The following is a 20,695-nucleotide window of genomic DNA, read 5'->3' on the forward strand; positions in this document are numbered from 1 at the left end:
AGCCCAGACACTGGACTTACTACACAAAGACTTTAAATCAACTATTAACTACATTTAAAGAACATCAAAGTGGCCAGGCGCAGTAGCTTGTACCTGTAATCCCAGCACGTTGGGAGCCCAAGAAGGATGGATCACTTGAGGCCAGGAATTCGAGACCAGCCTAGCCAATATGGCAAAACCCTGTCTCTACTAAATATACAAAAATTAGCTGGGCATGGTGGCATGCACCTATAATTCCAGCTACTCAGGAGGCTGAGGCACGAGAATCGTTTGAACTCAAGAAGTGGACGTTTCAGTGAGCCAAGATCACATCACTCTACTCCAGCCTGGGCAACAGAGTGAGACTACGTCTCAAAAAAAAAAAAAAAAAAAAAACAACAAAGAAGAAAAAGAAAAAGGAACAGATCCTCAAAGACCTAATGGGATAGCATCAAGAGTACAAACAAGTGTATAGTGGAATTTTCAAAGGAGAGACGAGAGAGAAAGGGGCAGGAAAAAAACATTTAAAGGAATAATGGGCAAAAACTCCCCAAATTTGATTTAAAACATTAAATACATATCCAAGAGACTCAACACACTCCAAGTATGATAATCTCAGAAAGCCACACTTAGATATATCATAGTCAGAGGATCAAAAGCCAAAGACAGCCAATCTTGAAAGAATCAAGAGAGAAGTGATGGATCACATTCAAGGATTCTCAATAACAGCTGATTTCTCATAAGGAACTATAGCAGCCAGAAGGCAGTAAGGAAACATAAAGTGCTGAAAGAAAGGATTGTTAACCAAGAATTCTACATACTACAAAACTACCCTTCAAAAACTGAAAGATAAATTAAGACAGACACTGAGAAAATCTGTTACTAACAGACCTGCCCAACAAGAAATACTAAAGGGAGTCCAGGCTCAAACCAAAGGACAATAGATAGTAACTCGAATCCATATGAAGAAATGAAGACTCCAGTAAAGGACTAGAAAAGAAAACCATACAGGTAACCACAAAAGACAATATCAATGTAGTTTTTCTTTGTAACTCTTTTCTTCTCCTATCTGATTAAGAGATAACGGCATAAAACAGTAATTTTTAAACTGTGTTGAGCTTGTAATATATAAATAATGTAATTTATATGACAATAACACAATGTATGACATATATTAATATATAGATCTATTGTAAAGGAAATTGTTAATTCATATTATAAAATATTTGGCATGAAATATGTGAGTTTTAATCTTTGAATTACTATTTATGATTGAATATATAACTATAATCTCCTGGATTTTTTTTTGTTTGTTTTTGAGACGCAGTCTCACTCTGTTGCCCAGGCTGGAGTACAGTGGCGTGATCTTGGCTCACTGCAGCCTCCACGCCCCTGCCCCCAAGCAGCTGGGATTACAGGCACGTGCCATGACACCGGCTAATTTTTATATTTTTAGTAGAGATGGGGTTTCACCATTTTTGCCAGGCTGGTCTCGAACTCCTGACCTCAAGTGATCCTCCCACCTGGGCTTCCCCAAGTGCTGGGATTACAGGTGTTTTTACTTTTTATTTAAGACAATTTCAAACATATCCACAATGCAGGGAGACAGGTCCCTTGGTAAACCCAGCTCTTCCCTCTCTGGCTTGCAATTTTCAGAAAAAAATGTACCAAGAATGCAACATCTTGAAATAAGAAGGAACTGACCACAACAGCTCAGGCTTTGTCCTTATCCCCGTAGAAGAGGATGTCCTGCAACCCTTGCACTCAGTAACCTAAGTGACATCGGTGTATAAAATCCAGAGAAGGGTGCTTTTGGGGTCTTTTGGCTGTGGTAATAAATGGAGCTCATACAAATGAAACTCCATTCCCCTAGTTAGCTTTCCTGAGTCCCGGGGGACTATCTTGCCATGGCTCCTAGGCTTCTGTTGATTCTTGCTGCCTATCTATAAGTAACAACATTGCTTTACCTGACTTGTGCAAGTCAGCGTATGACTCACCAAACTCCTCCTCTGGCAACTGGGCTTATGCAAAATCTTCCATCAGATCTAGGAACCTTAGCAGAAATTGATGAGATGTTTAGAATCCTCCCCTGGGATTGCTAACCAACACACAGTGTTCCCCTCGTAAGTGTCAGAACCTGTATACAGTATTCTGCGTAACATATACATGGATATTTTTGTAATACAATATCAGAATCATAACACTATAACTAAGAAAATAATTTACTGTAATGCAAGTCTTAGTAGTTTTTTCTTCGTTCATCTCACCCAAAATTTAAGCTTCGTCGAGCATTTGATGTTACATTTATTCTATCTGTTGATGGACTTGGAATCACATGGCGTCCCGGAGACATCTTCTTTACTTCCCATGCCAATGATGTTGGTCTGCCAATTCAATATATAAACTAGATTAAATTAACAGAGAAAAGGGAGAAACAATCTTTTCTCTTAGTTGTTAGTGGGTGAAAAAATAATCCTACTTTTCAACAACAAAAAAAATCACAACATGTGCAAATTTTCCCCTAGAGCATTGATTACCAGAAAGTTATCATACTACCAGTGAGAAATCATAGTTGATAAATGGTTCAGGATTTTCTATCGAATGCAGCACAGCAACACTACTCCAATTACCTCAAAAAGATCATGGAGTTACAGGGATATGAGATACATTACTTATGATTTATAAGCTTTCACATGCCCAGCTAAAAAAATATTTAAAAAGCAATGATACTACTTCAATCTACTTGTCTCTGATGTCCTGGAGAGTTTGTGAAACACGTATCAAGAGAAAGAATATGGTAACGGTTAAAGGAAGAGTAGGAAAATATAAAATGTCCTTCCTCTACCTCTTAATCACTCATGAGAGTAGGATTTCACTGCTCTTTGCTGGGAAAGCTAAGAAAGATTTCACTGCTCTTTGCTGGGAAAGCTAAGACATGTAACTTAACGTCTACTCCTCCTTCATTGGCCCACAACCAATTGGGTTACAGGATGCATAACATGCCCTCAATCAGATCCCCATAACTCCCATGGGTATCCCTGTGTCTTACTCTCCATTTCCTTTCAATCTTGCCAACTGTTGATATCTGCTTTTAAAAATTTCACTGGCAAATGGTATTTCATTGTCTTTGTTTTTTAAATTATATGTTTACTATCATTACTAGTGAAACTGAACTTCTTAACCAACCATCTGAATTTCTTCATTTGGGATTCACATGTTGGTATCTTTCTCTCATTTTTTCCACTGGGATTGGCACCGTTTTCTGATTAATTTGAAATAGTTTACTACTACTCTTATGGCTACAAATCCATTGGCATTGGTGATACAACTATTTTGCCTTTAATTTTTCCTCTGTATTTGGACACATTTGTTTTCTTCCTATTTAATCAGTGCATCAATATTTTTCTTTGTAGTCTGCCTTTGTCTTACAAAGTCCTCATTTGCAAAACAAATATATAAATATTTACCTATTTTTTTTCTTTAAACATATACAACTACAAGTTTTACATTTAAATCTCAAGACTAGCCAAAATAAATTTTGATGCATGATTTGAAGAATGCAAGATGGATAATGCCATCTATAGAGCATTTTAAGACTGCTTTCCATATATAGATGCTGTCTCATGAGGCAACAAAGAGAAATGCTGATAACTGGCAAAAGTAAAAGGGATGCTGCAGCCGGGCATGGTGGCCCATTCCTGTAATCCCAGAACTTTGGGAGGCCAAGGAGGACAGATCACTCGAGGTCAGGAGTTTGAGCCCAGCCTAGCCAACATGGTGAAACCCTGTGTCTACTAAAAATACAAAAATTAGCTGGGTGTGGTGGCAGGTGCCTGTAATCCCAGCTACTTGGGAAGCTGAGGCTTAAAAGTGGAAGGTGGAGGTTGCAGTGAGCCAAGATGGCACCATTGCACTCCAGCCTGGGTTACAGAGTAAGACTCTGTCTCCAAGGAAAAAAAAAAAGGATGCCTCAGGTATATTTTTGAACCACAGTGCCAAGAGAGGAATGGTAACCACTCTGTTAAGCTTGGGTTTGGCTTATGTATCTTTCCCAATACAATCCTCAACACAGCCACTAATAGGTAATCGAATTTTGCAGGCACAAAAAGAATCTATTTTTTTAATGCATTGTTGATTACATTATAGACCTTCTTTGGATACAATAAACAAACTCAATCAAGTTAAATTAAAAAAATGAAAAGAAAAAGAAAATAAAGATTTATTGTAAGGATATAAACTACAGTTTAGTTTATAAGGTCAAAGACATCCAAAAGTTGGGGGAGACCAGAATCAGGGCTAGCGAGGATTAGAGCCCATATAGGCTCTCAAGGGCCACATAATTTCTGTTTCTCTCTGTAAATCTATGCCCTTTTTTTTCCCCAACCTGTTTTACTCTGCTTGTTGTCACAAGCGACAATACAACCACAAGTCCCAAATCAGCATGATGATCTCTTAGCTTGGTTCAACCCAGTGAAAGAATGAAACCCAAGATCCAATCACCTATTACCAAGGGTAAGGGTAAAATTGCTTAGTATAAACAAAGACATTTAGGCCTGACCCACCCAGGGACTGTGGATGAAGTAGGCACTAAAAAACTATCAAAAATTTTACTGTGAGAAACAAAAATGTTAAAAGGATCAACCTATCTTAGTTTCCCTAGATTTGGTTTGCCAGGAATCCAGCCCTTCTGGATTTCTGTCTTGGAATTCCTTTACCCTACTGGTTCTGCCTGCCTACTGTAGGGTTGACACATTAGTATGAGACAAAAGATGCCTTTTTTACTGGATAGTTTCACCCACTAAGATTGAACCAAGATTAAATCCAAGGCAAAGAGGCAGGATAGGCCTATTCACTCTGGGGGAGGGGAAAAAAAAAGCAGCCTTGTAGCTCCATGTGACTTGGCAAGTTTACCAGAGTTTAGGAATTACTTAGATGTCTAAACTAAACTGCTCTTTTGCCTTTGTACATAACCAAAATAATACTAAGTCCATCTGGTTATCTATCTCTGGAGTATCTAATACTCCTTACTGTTACTACCTTAATCTAAATAGCCATTGTCTCTAAACTACATTGCTGTATCTCAACCTTCCCACATGGCAGCCAAAATGATCTTTTAAAAACATAAATCTGATATGTCAATTCCCTACTTTAAAACCCTTTATTGGCTCAAAGTCAAATCTAAATCCCTTATTATTTCTACAGAGCTCTATACAATGTGGTCCTAGCCTAGCTCTCTAGGCTCATCTCATGCTACTCTCCCCTTGTTCTTTTCACTCCTGCCCTACTAAATTCCTTGATTACACTGTGCTCCCTTCCACTTCAAAGACATCATACATGCTGTTAGCATTATCTTGAATTACTCTTTTCTCTTTGTCTAACTAACTCCTATTTAATAATTCTGTCTCAATTTAAATGTCACCTCCTCAGGGAAGCCTTCCTGGCTGGACTTAGCAAACTGGTTAAGGGTGCTTTTTCTCATAGTCATAGAGAAAGCTGTATTTCTTCTTGATGACACTTGGCACATTTATACTTACTTAACACCAGTCTTTCCTATTAGAAATGCACTTAGTCCATCCAGGCTGCTACAACAAAATACCTTATGACTGGGTAATTTATAAACAACAATAAGAAATTTGTTTCTCATAGTTCTGGATGATGGGAAGTACAAAATCAAGGTGCCAGCAGATTCAATGTCTGATATGAACCCTGTTCCTTATAAAGATCATCTTTTAGCTGTGTCCTCACATGGTGGAGGGGTAAGAGCTCCCACTTCTTTTATATGTCACTAATCCCATTCATTAATTCCATTCATGAGGACTCTACCTTCCCGACTTAACTACCTCCTAAAGCCCCCACCTCTTAATACTATCACATTGGTGATTAAATTTCAACATATGAATTTTGGGAAGGCACATTCAGGCCATAGCATGTACTACATACTTCATGAGGGCAGGGACTGCATCTGTCCTCTTGACCACAACAGTCACAGAGCTTGGCACACAGCACAGCACTCAGATACTATGTGGTGATTCCAAATGAATCTTTCTAAAGGAGCTTTGATCCCGTATTATTCCCCTAATCAAAAATCATCAATTTTCCTCATTGCCTAATACATTAAGAAGAAATACTGTATCTTTCCTTACTACTTTGACTTCACACATGCCCTACACTTACACAGCTGTTTAAATTTATTTCCTTCACTGAAATGGCCAACCAGCTGGTAAAATCCATCCCATCCTTGAAACACTTCGGCATCCTCCTGAAATCTTCCCTGATCTATCCTCCAAAATACATTTGTCCTTCTCTGAAGAACCATAATAGTCTTTTGTACTAAGTTCTATTTTTATCACACTCAGGCTATAGATTCCATGAGTAGTAAATGTGCCACATTCAACAAATCTCTGCACTGAATAAAGTGATAATACCCAATTAATACCCGCTGATAAATATCCAACAAATATTTGTTATTTAATTGAATGAGAAATGCAGCACCTTTTACATTTTTACAAGTTTCAAGTCAATATGAGGTTAACTTTATTGTCAGTTTCAATGATTGCTATTGAAACTGCTGGATGATAGGAATATTGAGACCAGAGAGCTCATTACCTGCTTTGAGCATCTGTCTTCTCTAGCTTTTCCTGAAGCTGAATCCAGTCAATCAATGCTTTGAAATCTCTTACATAGTTATCCAGCATCATTAGCACCTCCTAAAAGAAACGAACAAAAAAAAACATTAAATTCCACTCTGAAACTAAAAACTTTAAAGAAAAAAAAGAGTGAACTTAAGAATTAGTAGTTTTTACACTATACTGTTCAATGAAAAAGCTGCATAAGTTACTGATAGAGGTTTTTTTTTTTTTTCCATTCTGTTTGGTAAGATAATAAGAAATATAACAGGTTAAAAGTCTAAAGACCAAGAAATGATATTCATGTTCCTTCTCAAAACCTCCCCCAATAGCCATCCTTTCAACCTTTTTATTATGAATTTTAATATACAGAAAAGTACACTAAACATAAATCCAGCTGCACACTTGCAGTCCCAGTCACTCCAGAGGCTGAGGCAGGAGAATTGCTTAAGCCCAGAAGTTCAAGAACAGCCTGGGCAAGATAATAAGATGCCATCTTTAAAGAATAATAATAATATTAAAAATTAGCAATGTTTTTCAAGGTTCGACCATCTGGTAGCATATATCAGTACTTCATTTCTTTTTATGGCTGAATGACTGCATGAATATAGTATATTTGTTTACTCATTTATCAGTTAATATTTGGGTTGTTTCTACTTTTTGTTTATTATGAAAACTGCTGTTATAAAAATTTGTATCCAGGTTTTTCTGTGAACATGTTTTCAATTCTCTTGGGTATATACCTAGAAGTGGATTTGCTGAGTCATATGATAACTCTTAACTGCCAAACTTTTTTCCACAGCTGCTGCATCATTTTACATTCCCAGCAGCAATTTATGAGAGTTCCATATTCTTCACATCCTTGCCAAAACTTGCTGCTTTCTGACTTTTTTATTCTAGTCATCCTAAGTGTGAAGTGCTATCATTGGGAGTTATGTGCATTTCTCTGATGACTAATAACTCTGTGCCTCTTTTCATGTACATTAGACATTTGTTTACCCTTTTTTTTTTTTTGAGACAGAGTCTTGCTCCGTCACTCACGCTGGAATGCAGTGGCGTGCTCTCTCAGCATCTCGGCTCCCTGCAACCTCCACCTCCCAGGTTCAAGCGATTCTCCTGCCTCAGCCTCCCAAGTAGCTGGGATTACAGGCACATGCCACCACGCCTGGCTAATTTTTTGTATTTTTAGTAGAGACGGGGTTTCACTGTGTTAGCCAGGATGGTCTCGATCTCCTGATCTCGTGATCCACCTGCTTCAGCCTCCCAAAGTGCTGGGATTACAGGTGTGAGAGCCACTGCACCCAGACGACATTTGTATATCTTAAAAGAAATGTCTATTCAACTCCTTTGCCCTTTTTTACTGAGTTATTTGTCCTTTTTATTGTTGAGCTGTAAAGTTCTTTATACATTCTAGATATTAGACCTTCATCAACCATATGGTTAACAAACATCTTGTCCCATTATGTGGGTAATTTTTCCATTTGATAGTATCTTTTGACACACAAAAGTTTTTAATTTTGATAAAGCTCAATTTATTTTTTCTCTGGCTTTGAGTGTCATAGTCCGAGGTCACAAAAATGTGTATGTTTTCTTCAAAGAGTGTTATACTTTCAGTTCTTACATTTAGGCTTTAAACTGTATTCAGTTAATTTTTGTATACAGTATGAGGTAAAAATCCAAATTCATTTGTTGCATACAGATATCCAGGTGTCCTAACACCATTGTTGAAAATACTATTCTTTCCCCCATCAAATGGTTCTGGCACTCATGTCAATAATCAAATTCATACACAGATGTATGAATTTATTCCAAGGATTTAAAATCTATTTCATTGATCCATATATCTATCCTACTGCCAGTATCACAGAATTTGATTATTGTGGTTTTGTACTAAGTTTTAAATTCAGGGGGTCTAGGTCCTCAAACTTTTGTTTTTTTTCGAGACTACTTTGGCTATCCTATATACTTGCATCCCTGTATGAATTTAAGATCCACTTGTTCATTTCTGCCAAAAAGGGGGAAGGGAGCAATTGGAATGTTCATAGGTATTGCAATGAATCTGGGTATCACTTTGGGAAATACAGCCATCTTAACACTATGAAGTCTTCTGTTCATGAATTTTGAATATCTTTTCATTTAATTAGGTTTCTCTTATTTCTTACAATGATTTTTCATAGTTTCTTTCAATTATATTTTATAGTTTGTGTGTACATCTTATACTACTTTAAATTTATGCCTAAATATTTTATTGTTTTTGATGTTATTTTAATGTAACTGCTTTCTTAATTTCGTTTTTGGATTGTTTATTCCCAGTGTATAAAAATACAACTGATTTTTGAGTGTCCATCTTGTATCCTGTAATTTTGCTAAACTTGTTTATTAGCTCTAATAATTGGGGGGCAGGTGTCTTTTAGGGTTCTTTATATATAGAATCATGTCATCTGCAAGTACAGTTTTACTTCTTCCTTTCCATCTAGATGTTTTCTATTATGTTTTCTTGTCTAATTGCCCTGCCTAGAACCTTTCGTACAATATTGAGTGTAAGTGGCAAGAAAAGACATCACTGTCTTGTTCCTGATCTTAGATGGGAAAGCTTTCAGTCTTTCACCATTAAGCATGACATTAACTGGATTTTTCATAGATACTCTTTATCAGATTAAGGAATTTCCCTATTGAATGTTTTTATCATGAAATGGTACTGGCTTTTGTCAAATGCCTTTTCTCTACCAACTGAGATAATCTGTGATCTTTTTCCATTCATTCTATTAATATATTCTATTATGTTTATTGATTTTCACATGCTCAACCACTCTTACCTTCCTGTACTAAATCCCACTGGGTCATGATGTTATAGACCTTTTCATGTACTGCTACATTTAGTTTGCTATTACTTTGTTGATAATTTTTATGTCTTTATTTGTAAAAAATATTGCTTAATTAACATTATTTTTAACTTCAGTGTTTAGAACAATTCACTGGAAAAATCACTAAAGTTGGGAATTATTTGGGGGATGGGTATTTTAAATGATAAACTCAGTTAATAGTTACAAAGTGACATAGGTTTTCAATTTCTTATGTCCGTTTTTATTGTTTTTCTAAGAATTAATACTTTTTGTGTAAACTTTCATTGTACAAAAGGAATCCCAGTTCTCCCACTGTATGTGGTCCAACTTCACAAATAGCATCCCAACTTCTATGATTCCAAACAGAGAATTTTAGATACCCAAATCACCTAGCTGACAGCAGAAGGGACTCAGTATTCTGAGTCTCCGGGGATCACAGAGAATATAGAGGTGATTTTCTTTTCTTTTTTTTTTTTTTTTTGAGACAGAGTCTAGCTCTGTTGCCCAGGCTGGAGTGCAGTGGCCGGATCTCAGCTCACTGCAAGCTCCGCCTCCCAGGTTTACGCCATTCTCCTGCCTCAGCCTCCCAAGTAGCTGGGACTACAGGCGCCTGCCATCTCGCCTGGCTAGTTCTTTTGTATTTTTTTAGTAGAGACGGGGTTTCACCGTGTTCGCCAGGATGGTCTCGATCTCCTGACCTCGTGATCCGCCCACCTCGGCCTCCCAAAGTGCTGGGATTACAGACTTGAGCCACCGCGCCCAGCCTAAAGAGGTGATTTTCAACGGGTGTGTGAGCACTTCCAGCAGCTACCTCCCTGGGCACAGGAAAGAGAAAACAGGCCAAAACTACTAGCCCCAAGTTTCTCCACAGAAAGGATTTGTCTGCATACCTTTCCAGCTGCAGCCTGAGGGTTTGGGCTTAAAACTAGCCTGCATCTTTTGAGAAATGTCTGTTCATATCCTTTCCCCACTTTTTGATGGGGTTGTTTTTTTTTTTTCTTGTATATTTGTTTGAGTTCTTTGTAGATTATGGAAATTAGCCATTTGTCAGATGAGTAGATTGCAAAAATTTTCTCCCATTCTGTAGGTTGCCTGTTCACTCTCATGGTAGTTTCTTTTGCTGTGCAGAAGCTCTTTAGTTTAATCATATCCCATTTGTCAATTTTGGCTTTTGTTGCGGTTGCTTTTGGTGTTTTAGACATGAAGTCCTTGCCCATGCCTATGTCCTGAATGGTACCACCTAGGTTTTCTTCTAGGGTTTTTATGGTATTAGGTCTAACATTTAAGTCTCTAATCCATCTTGAATTAATCTTCGATTAAGGAGTAAGGAAAGGATCCAGTTTCAGCTTTCTACTTATGGCTAGCCAATTTTCCCAGCACTATTTATTAAATAGGGAATCCTTTCCCCATTTCTTGTTTCTCTCAGGTTTGTCAAAGATCAGATGGCTGTAGATGTGTGGTATTATTTCTGAGGACTCTGTTCTGTTCCATTGGTCTATATCTCTGTCTTGGTACCAGTACCATGCTGTTTTGGTTACTGTAGCCTTGTAGTATAGTTTGAAGTCAGGTAGCGTGACGCCTCCAGCTTTGTCCTTTTGACTTAGGATTGTCTTGGCAATGCGGGCTCTTTTTTGGTTCCATATGAACTTTAAAGCCATTTTTTCCAATTCTGTGAAGAAACTCATTGGTAGCTTGATGGGGATGGCATTGAATCTATAAATAACCTTGGGCAGTATGGCCAGAAGACATTCATACAGCCAACAGACACATGAAAAAATGCTCATCATCACTCGCCATCAGAGAAATGCAAATCAAAACCACAATGAGATACCATCTCACACCAGTTAGAATGGCAATCATTAAAAAATCAGGAAACAACAGGTGTTGGAGAGGATGTGGAGAAACAGGAACACTTTTACACTGTTGGTGGGATTGTAAACTAGTTCAACCATTATGGAAAAGAGTATGGCAATTCCTCAAGGATCTAGAACTAGATGTACCATATGACCCAGCCATCCCACTACTGGGTATATACCCAAAGGATTATAAATTATTCTACTACAAAGACACATGCACACGTATGTTTATTGCGGCACTATTCACAATAGCAAAGACTTGGAATCAACCCAAATGTCCATCAGTGACAGACTGGATTAAGAAAATGTGGCACATATACACCATGGAATACTATGCAGCCATAAAAAAAGATGAGTTTGCGTCCTTTGTAGGGACATGGATGCAGCTGGAAACCATCATTCTTAGCAAACTATCACAAGAAGAGAAAACCAAACACCGCATGTTCTCACTCACAGGTGGGAACTGAACAATGAGTTCACTTGACTCGGGAAGGGGAACATCACACACTGGGGACTATCATGGGGAGGGGGGAGGGGGGAGGGATTGCATTGGGGAGTTATACCTGATATAAATGATGAATTGATGGGTGCTGACGAGTTGATGGGTGCAGCACACCAACATGGCACAGGTATACATATGTAACAAACCTGCACATTATGCATATGTACACTAGAACTTAAAGTATAAAAAAAAAAAAAAAAAAAAAAAACTAGCCTGCATCTGGAAGCCAGTGGAGCAGGTAAACAATAGACCTACAGAAGCCTCAAGGGGCTTATGGGTACCTCCTGCTCCCTCTCCTCTTCATCCTCTCCCCTACCCCCAGCCTTGCTCCAGCAATAAAACTAGGTCTGCAGATTTTCCCTGGAAGGAGTTTGCATGTACATGACATGCCCCACATTTTACAGCTCCCACTCAAAGGACTGGCTCCTAAATCACCTAGCCCTGGGAGTTGAGGCTCTCTGCATTTGTGAATCTCCCTAAACTACAAAGAGCAAAGAGCTGTTTTTTAAACAGTTAGAGTTCCAGCAGATAGCCTCCCAAGGTCAGCACTGAGCTAAAAAGCAAAAACTCCTGACTCCCAGTTTCTCCCTAAAGGAGACTGACTACATACCTAAAGTCCTGACTTCTCCAGCTGCTACCTGTAGATCAGGCCATTACTTAGCCTCCATCTGGGAACTGAAACTGCAGGAAATTAGCAGTCTTCTGGGACCATAAATATGCATGTGGGGACTATCCACAACTTCACCTGCTGGCATGCTCCAGAGATAAAGCCAAGTCTCCAGTTAACCTGCCTATCTCCAAGAGAAGATAGATTAGGCATCTGCCAGGCCCCTGGGAGCAACAAAGTACAAAGCAATGGGTCAAAAGACTGTGCAGTCCAAACAAGAATATGGCATCACTGCAGATCCTCTCCCCAGCTTAAACAAAATGAGAGAAAAACTCCAGCTCCTAGCTTCTCCCTGAGAAAAGAGAAACTGGAACACACATTTAATACCCCAAATTTTCCAGCTGGATCTTGAGATGGGTTTCTAACTTGCTTGTCTCAGGATACTAACAGGACTTGGCATACCCTAATCTGGGGGCCACTAAGAATAAAGACTGCAGTTTAGATCAGCACAGAAGTTTGAGAGGCACCTAGAATAACTAGCTGAACTGACAGGTAAGATCTATCTCCTACCCAAGGCCAGTATGACAAGACTAGGAAAGGCAGTTGCCTTACCTAATGCACAGAAACAAACACTAAGGGTCAAAGAAAACGAAGAAACAGGTATATAAGTTCCAAATAAAAGAGTAAGATAAACCTCCAGAAACTGATCCTAATTAACTGCCAATATGTGACTTATCACATAGAGAACTCAAAAGAACAGTCATAAAGAAGTTCATCAAGGTCTGAAGGAGTAATGCATAAAACTAGCTAAAAATTTCTGCCAAGAGACAGAAAATACAAAAAGTACCAAACAGAAATCATATAGCTGAAGAATATAATACTCAACTGAAAATTTTAATATAGGGGTTAAAGGGCAGGCTAGATTAAGCAGAAGAATGATCAGGAACTCTAAGACAGGTCATCAGAAATCATTTAAGATGAGAAACAAAAGGAAAAAATGAAAAAGAGTAAAGAAAGCTAAAGGGACTTACACAGCAGCATCAAGCAGAACTAAATATGCATTATTGGAATTAGAAAAGAAGAAGAGAAAGTGACAGAAGGCTTATTCAAAGTAATGATGGTTGAAAACTTCCCAAACCTGAACTAGAAATCAAAATCCAGAAAGCCCATGTAACAAACTAGATGAATCCAGAGATGTCTACACTGAGACACATTATAATCAAATTGTCAAAAGTTAAAGGCAAAGACAGAATTATGAAAGCAGTAAAACAAAAGTTACTTATTACACACACAGGGGCCCCCATAACACTATCAGTAGATTTTTAGCAGAAACTTTGCAAGCCATAAAGGCTGAAATGATAAATTCAAAGTACTGAACAAAAAAGAAAGTGTCAACCAAAAAAATTATACCCAGAAAATCTGTCCTTCAAAAATAAATTAGTGATAAAGACTTTCAAAGACCAAAAAAGCTGAGGGAGTTAATCACTACTATACTGGATTTACGAGAAAAGCTAAAAAGGTTGTTCACGTTGAAATAAAAAGAAACTAAACACCAACATGAAAGCATAAGTAAGAAATTCACTGGAAAACAAAATATATAAAGAATAAAAGAACATTTTATGACTATAACAGTGGTGGGCATATCAATTATAATTCTATTATAAAAGAGATAAAAGTATTAAAAATATTTATAACTAAATTTAAATTATGTTAATGGACACAATATAAATAATTATAAATGGTGACATCAATACTATTTATAATGCGGGAGGAAGAGACATAAAAGGGGTGACTTCTTGAATGCAAGGGAAGTCAAGGTGTTACCAGCTTAAAATAGACCATTATAACAATAAAATATTTTACATAGACTGGGGCGGTTCCCAGATGGCCGAATAGGCACAGCTCCAGGCTATAGCTCCCAGCGTGAGCAACACAGAAGACAGACGATTTCTGCATTTCCAACTGAGGTACCAGGTTCATCTCACTGGGGCGTGTTGGATAGTGGGTGCAGGACAGTGGATGCAGCCCACCAAGCGACAGCCAAAGCAGGGCAAGGCATCGCCTCACCCAGGAAGCGCAAGGAGTAAGGGAATTCCCTTTCCTAGCCAAGGGAAACCGTGACACACAGCACCTGGAAAATTGGGTCACTCCCACCTTAATACTGTGCTTTTCCAAGGGTCTTACCAGACAGCACACCAGGAGATTATATTCTGAGCCTGGCTCCGAGGGTCCCACACCCACGGGGCCTCCCTCATTGCTAGCACAGCACTCTGAGATCTAACTGCAGGGCGGCAGCAAGGCTGGTGGAGGGGCACCTGCCACTGCTGAGGCTTGAGTAGGTAAACAAAGCAGCCAGGAAGCTCAAACTGGGTGGAGCCCACTGCAGCTCAAGGAAGCCTGCCTGCCTCTGTAGACTCTACCTCTGGGGACAGGACATAGCCAAACAAAAGGCAGCAGAAACCTCTACAGACTTAAATGTCCCTGTCTGACAGCTTTGAATAGAGTAGTGGTTCTCCCAGCACAGAGTTTGAGATCTGAGAACAGACAGACTGCCTCCTCAAGTGGGTCCCTGACCCCCAAGTAGCCTAATGGGGAGGCACTCTCCAGTAGGGGCGGACTGACATATCACACGGCCAGGTATCCCTCTGAGACAAAGCTTCCAGAGGAACTATCAGGCAGCAACATTTGCTGTTCAGCAATATTCACTCCTCTGCAGCCCTTGCTGCTGATACCCAGGCAAACAGGGTCTGGAGTGGATCTCAAGCAAACTCTAGCAGACCTGCAGCTGAGGGTCCTGACTGTTAGAAGGAAAACTAACAAACAGGACATCCACACCAAAACCCCATCTGTACGTCATCATCATCAAAGACCAAAGGTAGATAAAACCACAAAGATGGGGAAAAAACAGCAGAAAAGCTGAAAATTCTAAAACTCAGAGCGCCTCTCCCCCTCCAAAGGAACACAGTGCCTCGCCAGCAACAGAACAAAGCTGGACGGAGAATGACTTTGATGAGTTGACAGAGAATAAGGCTTCAGACAATTAGACTTCTCCAAGCTAAAGGAGGAAGTTCAAACCCATCATAAAGAAGATAACAACCCTGAAAAAGGATTAGATGAATGGCTAAACTAGAATAACCAATGTAGAGAAGTCATTAAATGACCTGATAGAGCTGAAAACCATGGCATGAGAACTACGTGACAAATGCACAAGCTTCAGTAACCGATTCGATCAACTGGAAGAAAGAGTATCAGTGATTGAAGATCAAATGAATGAAATGATGTGAGAAGAGAAGTTTAGAGAAAAAAGAGTAAAAAGAAACGAACAAAGCCTCCAAGAAATATGGGACTATGTGAAAAGACCAAATCTATGTCTGATTGGTGTACCTGAAAGTGACAAGGAGAATGGAAGCAAGGTGGAAAACACTCTGCAGGATATTATCCAGGAGAACTTCCCCAACCTAGCAAAGCAAGCCAACATTCAAATTCAGGAAATACAGAGACCACAACAAAGATATTCCTCAAGAAGAGAAACCCCAAGACATATAATTGTCAGATTCACCAAAGTTGAAATGAAGGAAAAAATGTTAAGGGCAGCCAGAGATAAAAGTCCGGTTACCCACAAAGGGAAGCCCATCAGACTAACAGCAGATCTCTTGGCAGAAACTCTACAAGCCAGAAGAGAGTGGGGGCCAATATTCAACATTCTTGAAGAAAATAATTTTCAACCCAGAATTTCACATCCAGTCAAACTAAGCTTCATAAGTGAAGGAGAAATAAGATCCTTTACAGACAAGCAAATGCTGAGAGATTTTGTCACCACCAGGCCTGCCCTGCAAGAGCTCCTGAAGGAAGCACTAACTAAACATGGAAAGGAACAAACAGTTGCAGCCACTGCAAAAACATGCCAAAATGTAAAGACCATCGAGGCTAGGAAGAAACTGCATCAACTAACGAGCAAAATAACCAGCTAACATCACAATGACAGGATCAAATTCACACATAACAATATTAACCTTAAATGTAAATGAACTAAATACTCCAGTTAAAAGACACAGACTGGCAAATTGGATAAAGAGTCAAGACCCATCAGTGTGCTGTATTCAGGAGACCCAACTCACGTGCAGAGACACACACAGGCTCAAAATAAAGGGATGGAGGAAGATCTACCAAGCAAATGGAAAGCAAAAAAAGGCAGGGGTTTCAATCCTAGTCTCTGATAAAACGGACTTTAAACCAACAAAGATCAAAAGAGACAAAGAAGGCCATTACATAATGGTAAAGGGATCAATTCAACAAGAAGAGCTAACTATCCTAAATATATATGCACCCAATACAGGAGCACCCAGATTCATACAGCAAGTCCTTTGAGACTTACAAAGAGACTTAGACTGCCACACAATAATAATGGGAGACTTTAACACCCCACTGTCAATATTAGACAGATCAACAAGACAGAAAGCTAACAAGGATATCCAGGAATTGAAATCAGCTCTGCACCAAGCAGACCTAATAGACATCTACAGAACTCTCCACCCCAAATCAACAGAATATACATTCTTCTCAGCACCACATCACACTTATTCCAAAATTGACCACATAGTTGGAAATAAAGCACTCCTCAGCAAATATAAAAGAATAGAAATGATAACAAACTGTTTCTTAGACCTCAGTGCAATCAAACTAGAACTCAGGATTAAGAAACTCACTCAAAACCACTCAACTACATGGAAACTGAACAACCTGCTCCTGAATGACTACTGGGTAGATAATGAAATGAAGGCTGAAATAAAGATGTTCTTTGAAACCAATGAGAACAAAGACACAACATACCAGAATCTCTGGGACACATTTAAAGCAGTGTGTAGAGGGAAATTTATACCACTAAATGCCCACAAGAGAAAGCAAGAAAGATCTAAAATTGACACCCTAACATCACAATTAAAAGAACTAGAGAAGGAAGAGCAAATACATTCAAAAGCTAGCAGAAGGCAAGAAATAATAAGATCAGAGCAGAAGTGAAGGAGACAGAGAGACACAAAAAACCCTTCAAAAACTCAATGAATCCAGGAGCTGGTTTTCTGAAAAGGTCAACAAAATTGACAGACCACTAGCAAGACTAATAAAGAAGAAAAGAGAGAAGAATCAAATAGACACAATAAAAAATGATAAAGGGGATATCACCACCGACCCCACAGAAATACAAACTACCATCAGAGAATACTATAACCACCTCTATGTAAATTAACTAGAAAATCTAGAAGAAATGGATAAATTCATGGACACATACACCCTCCCAAGACTAAACCAGGAAGAAGTTGAATCCCTGAATAGACCAATAACAGGCTCTGAAATTGAGGCAATAATTAATAGCCTACCAACCAAAAAAAGTCCAGGACCAGACAGATTCACAGCCGAATTCTACTAGAGGTATAAGGAGGAGTTGGTACCATTCCTTCTGAAACTATTCCAATCAACAGAAAAAAAGGGAATCCTCCCTAACTCATTTTATGAGGCCAGCATCATCCTGATACCAAAGCCTGGCAGAGACACAACAAAAAAAGAGAATTTTGAACCAATATCCCTGATGAACAGCGATGCAAAAATCCTCAGTAGAATACTGGCAAACTGTATCCAGGAACCCACCAAAAAGCTTATCCACCCAAATCAGCTTCATCCTTGGGATGCAAGGCTAGTTCAACATATACAAATCAATAAATGTAATCCAGCATATAAACTGAACCAAAGGTAAAAACCACATGATTATCTCAATAGACACAGAAAGGGCCTTAGACAAAATTCAACAGCACTTCATGCTAAAAACTCTCAATAAATTCGGTACTGATGGAACATATCTCAAAACAATAAGAGCTACTTATGACAAATCCACAGCCAATATCATACTGAATGGGCAAAAACTGGAAGCGTTTCCTTTGAAAACTGGCACAAGACAGGGATGTCCTCTCTCACCGCTCCTATTCAACATAGTGCTGGAAGTTCTGGCCAGGGCAATCAGGCAGGAGAAAGAAATAAAGGGCATTCAGTTAGGAAAAGAAGAAGTCAAATTGTCCCTGTTTGCAGATGACATGATTGTATATTTAGAAAACTCCATCATCTCAGCCCAAAATCTCCTTAAGCTGATAAGCAACTTCAGCAAAGTCTCAGGATACAAAATCAATGTGCAAAAATCACGAGCATTCTTACACACCAATAACAGACAAACAGAGAGCCAAATCATGAGTGAACTCCCATTCACAATTGCTTCAGATAGAATACAATACCTAAGAATCCAACTTACAAGGGATGTGAAGGACCTCTTCAAGGAGAACTACAAACCACTGCTCAATGAAATAAAAGAGGACACAAACAAATGGAAGAACATTTCATGCTTATGGATAGAAAGAATCAAGATCGTGAAAATGGCCATAATGCCCAAGGTAATTTGTAGATTCACTGCCATTCCCATTAAGCTACCAAAGACTTTCTTCACAGAATTGGAATAAACGGCTTTAAAGTTCATATGGAACCAAAAAAGAGCCCGCATTGCCAAGACAATCCTAATCAAAAAGAACAAAGCTGGAGGCATCATGCTACCTGACTTCAAACTACACTACAAGGCTGCAGTAACCAAAACAGCATGGTACTGGTACCAAAACAGAGATATAGATCAAAGAATCAGAACAGAGCCCTAAGAAATAATACCACACATCTATAACATCTGATCTTTGACAAACCTGACAAAAACAAGAAATGGGGAAAGGATTCCCTATTTAATAAATGGTGCTGGGAAAACTGGCTAGCTATATGTAGAAAGCTGAAATTGGATCCCTTCCTTTCACCTTATACGAAAATTAATTCAGGATGGATTAGAAACTTCAATGTTAGACCTAAAACCATAAAAACCCTAGAAGAAAACCTAGGCAATACCACTCAGGACATGGGAATAGGCAAGGACTTCATGACTAAAACACCAAAAGAAATGGCAACAAAAGGCAAAACTGACAAATGAGATCTAACTAAACTAAAGAGCTTCTGCACAGCAAAAGAAACTACCATCAGAGTGAACAGGCAACCTACAGAATGGGAGAAAATGTTTGCAATCTACTTATCTGACAAAGGACTAATATCCAGAACCTACAAAGAACTCAAACAAATTTACAAGAAAAGAAACAAACAACCCCATCAAAAAGTGGGCGAAGGATATGAACAGACACTTCTCAAAAGAAGACATTTATGCAGCCAACAGACACATGAAAAAAATGCTCATCATTGGCCATCAGAGAAATGCACATCAAAACCACAATGAGATACCATCTCACACCAGTTAGAATGGCCATCATTAAAAAGTCAGGAAACAACAGATGCTGGCGAGGACGTGGAGAAATAGGAACGCTTTTACATTGTTGGCGGGAGTGTAAACTAGTTCAACCATTGTGGAAGACAGTGTGGCGATTCCTCAAGGATCTAGAACTAGAAATACCATTTGACCCAGCAATCCCATTACTGGGTATATACCCAAAGGATTATAAATCATGCTGCTATAAAGACACATGCACATATATGTTTATTGTGGCAATATTCACAATAGAAAGACTTGGAATCAACCTAAATGTCCATCAATGATAGACTGGATTAAGAAAATGTGGCACATATACACCGTGGAATACTATGCAGCCATAAAAAAGGATGAGTTCATGTCCTTTGTAGGGACATGGATGAAGCTGGAAACCATCATTCCCAGCAAACTATCACAGGAACAGAAAACCAAACACCGCATGTTCTCAGTCATAGGTGGGAAGTGAACAATGAGAATACTTCGACACAGGAAGGGGAACATCTCATACCGGGGCCTGTCATAGGGTGGAGGTCGGGGGGAGGGATAGCATTAGGAGATATACCTAATGTAAATGACGAGTTAATGGGTACAGCACCCCAACATGGCACATATATACACATGTAACAAACCTACACATTGTGCATATGTACCCTAGAACTTAAAATATAATAAAAAAATTTTTTTAAATAAATTAAATTAAAAAAATATATATTTTACATTAGCACCCTGGTAACCATAAAGAAAATGCCTAAACAAGTTACACAAAAGAAAGAGGAAGGAATCAAAATCTAGCAATACAAAAACACACACACACACACACACAAAAGAGAACAAGTGAGAAAAAGGACAAAAATATCATAAGACAAACACAAAACAGTTAATTAAAATGTAGTAATAAATCCTTATCAATAACTATTTTAAATGTAAACAAACTAAACTCCCTGATAAA

At 38.7% G+C, this 20,695-nt stretch overlaps 1 protein-coding gene across 5 annotated transcripts in view; it reads right to left on the reverse strand.

The window, feature by feature from the left end:
• Positions 1-20,695, reverse strand: part of SCAPER (S-phase cyclin A associated protein in the ER) — a 597,115-nt gene that overhangs the window by 473,802 nt on the left and 102,618 nt on the right. For 4 of the 5 annotated variants that reach the window (XM_023197631.1, XM_023197627.1, XM_023197630.1 and 1 more), the window contains 2 exons: positions 6,586-6,686; positions 2,247-2,363 (listed from right to left, as the gene is read on the reverse strand). In XM_023197631.1, coding sequence (XP_023053399.1) covers positions 2,247-2,363; positions 6,586-6,686 — 218 coding nt within the window. Of the gene's footprint in view, positions 1-1,946; positions 1,966-2,246; positions 2,364-6,585; positions 6,687-20,695 lie in introns of those variants that run through there. The other variant, XM_023197632.1, reaches the window with a different exon arrangement.

The sequence above is a fragment of the Piliocolobus tephrosceles genome, chromosome 6 (genome assembly GCF_002776525.5).
Source record: "Piliocolobus tephrosceles isolate RC106 chromosome 6, ASM277652v3, whole genome shotgun sequence".
NCBI classification, from domain to species: Eukaryota; Metazoa; Chordata; class Mammalia; order Primates; family Cercopithecidae; genus Piliocolobus; species Piliocolobus tephrosceles.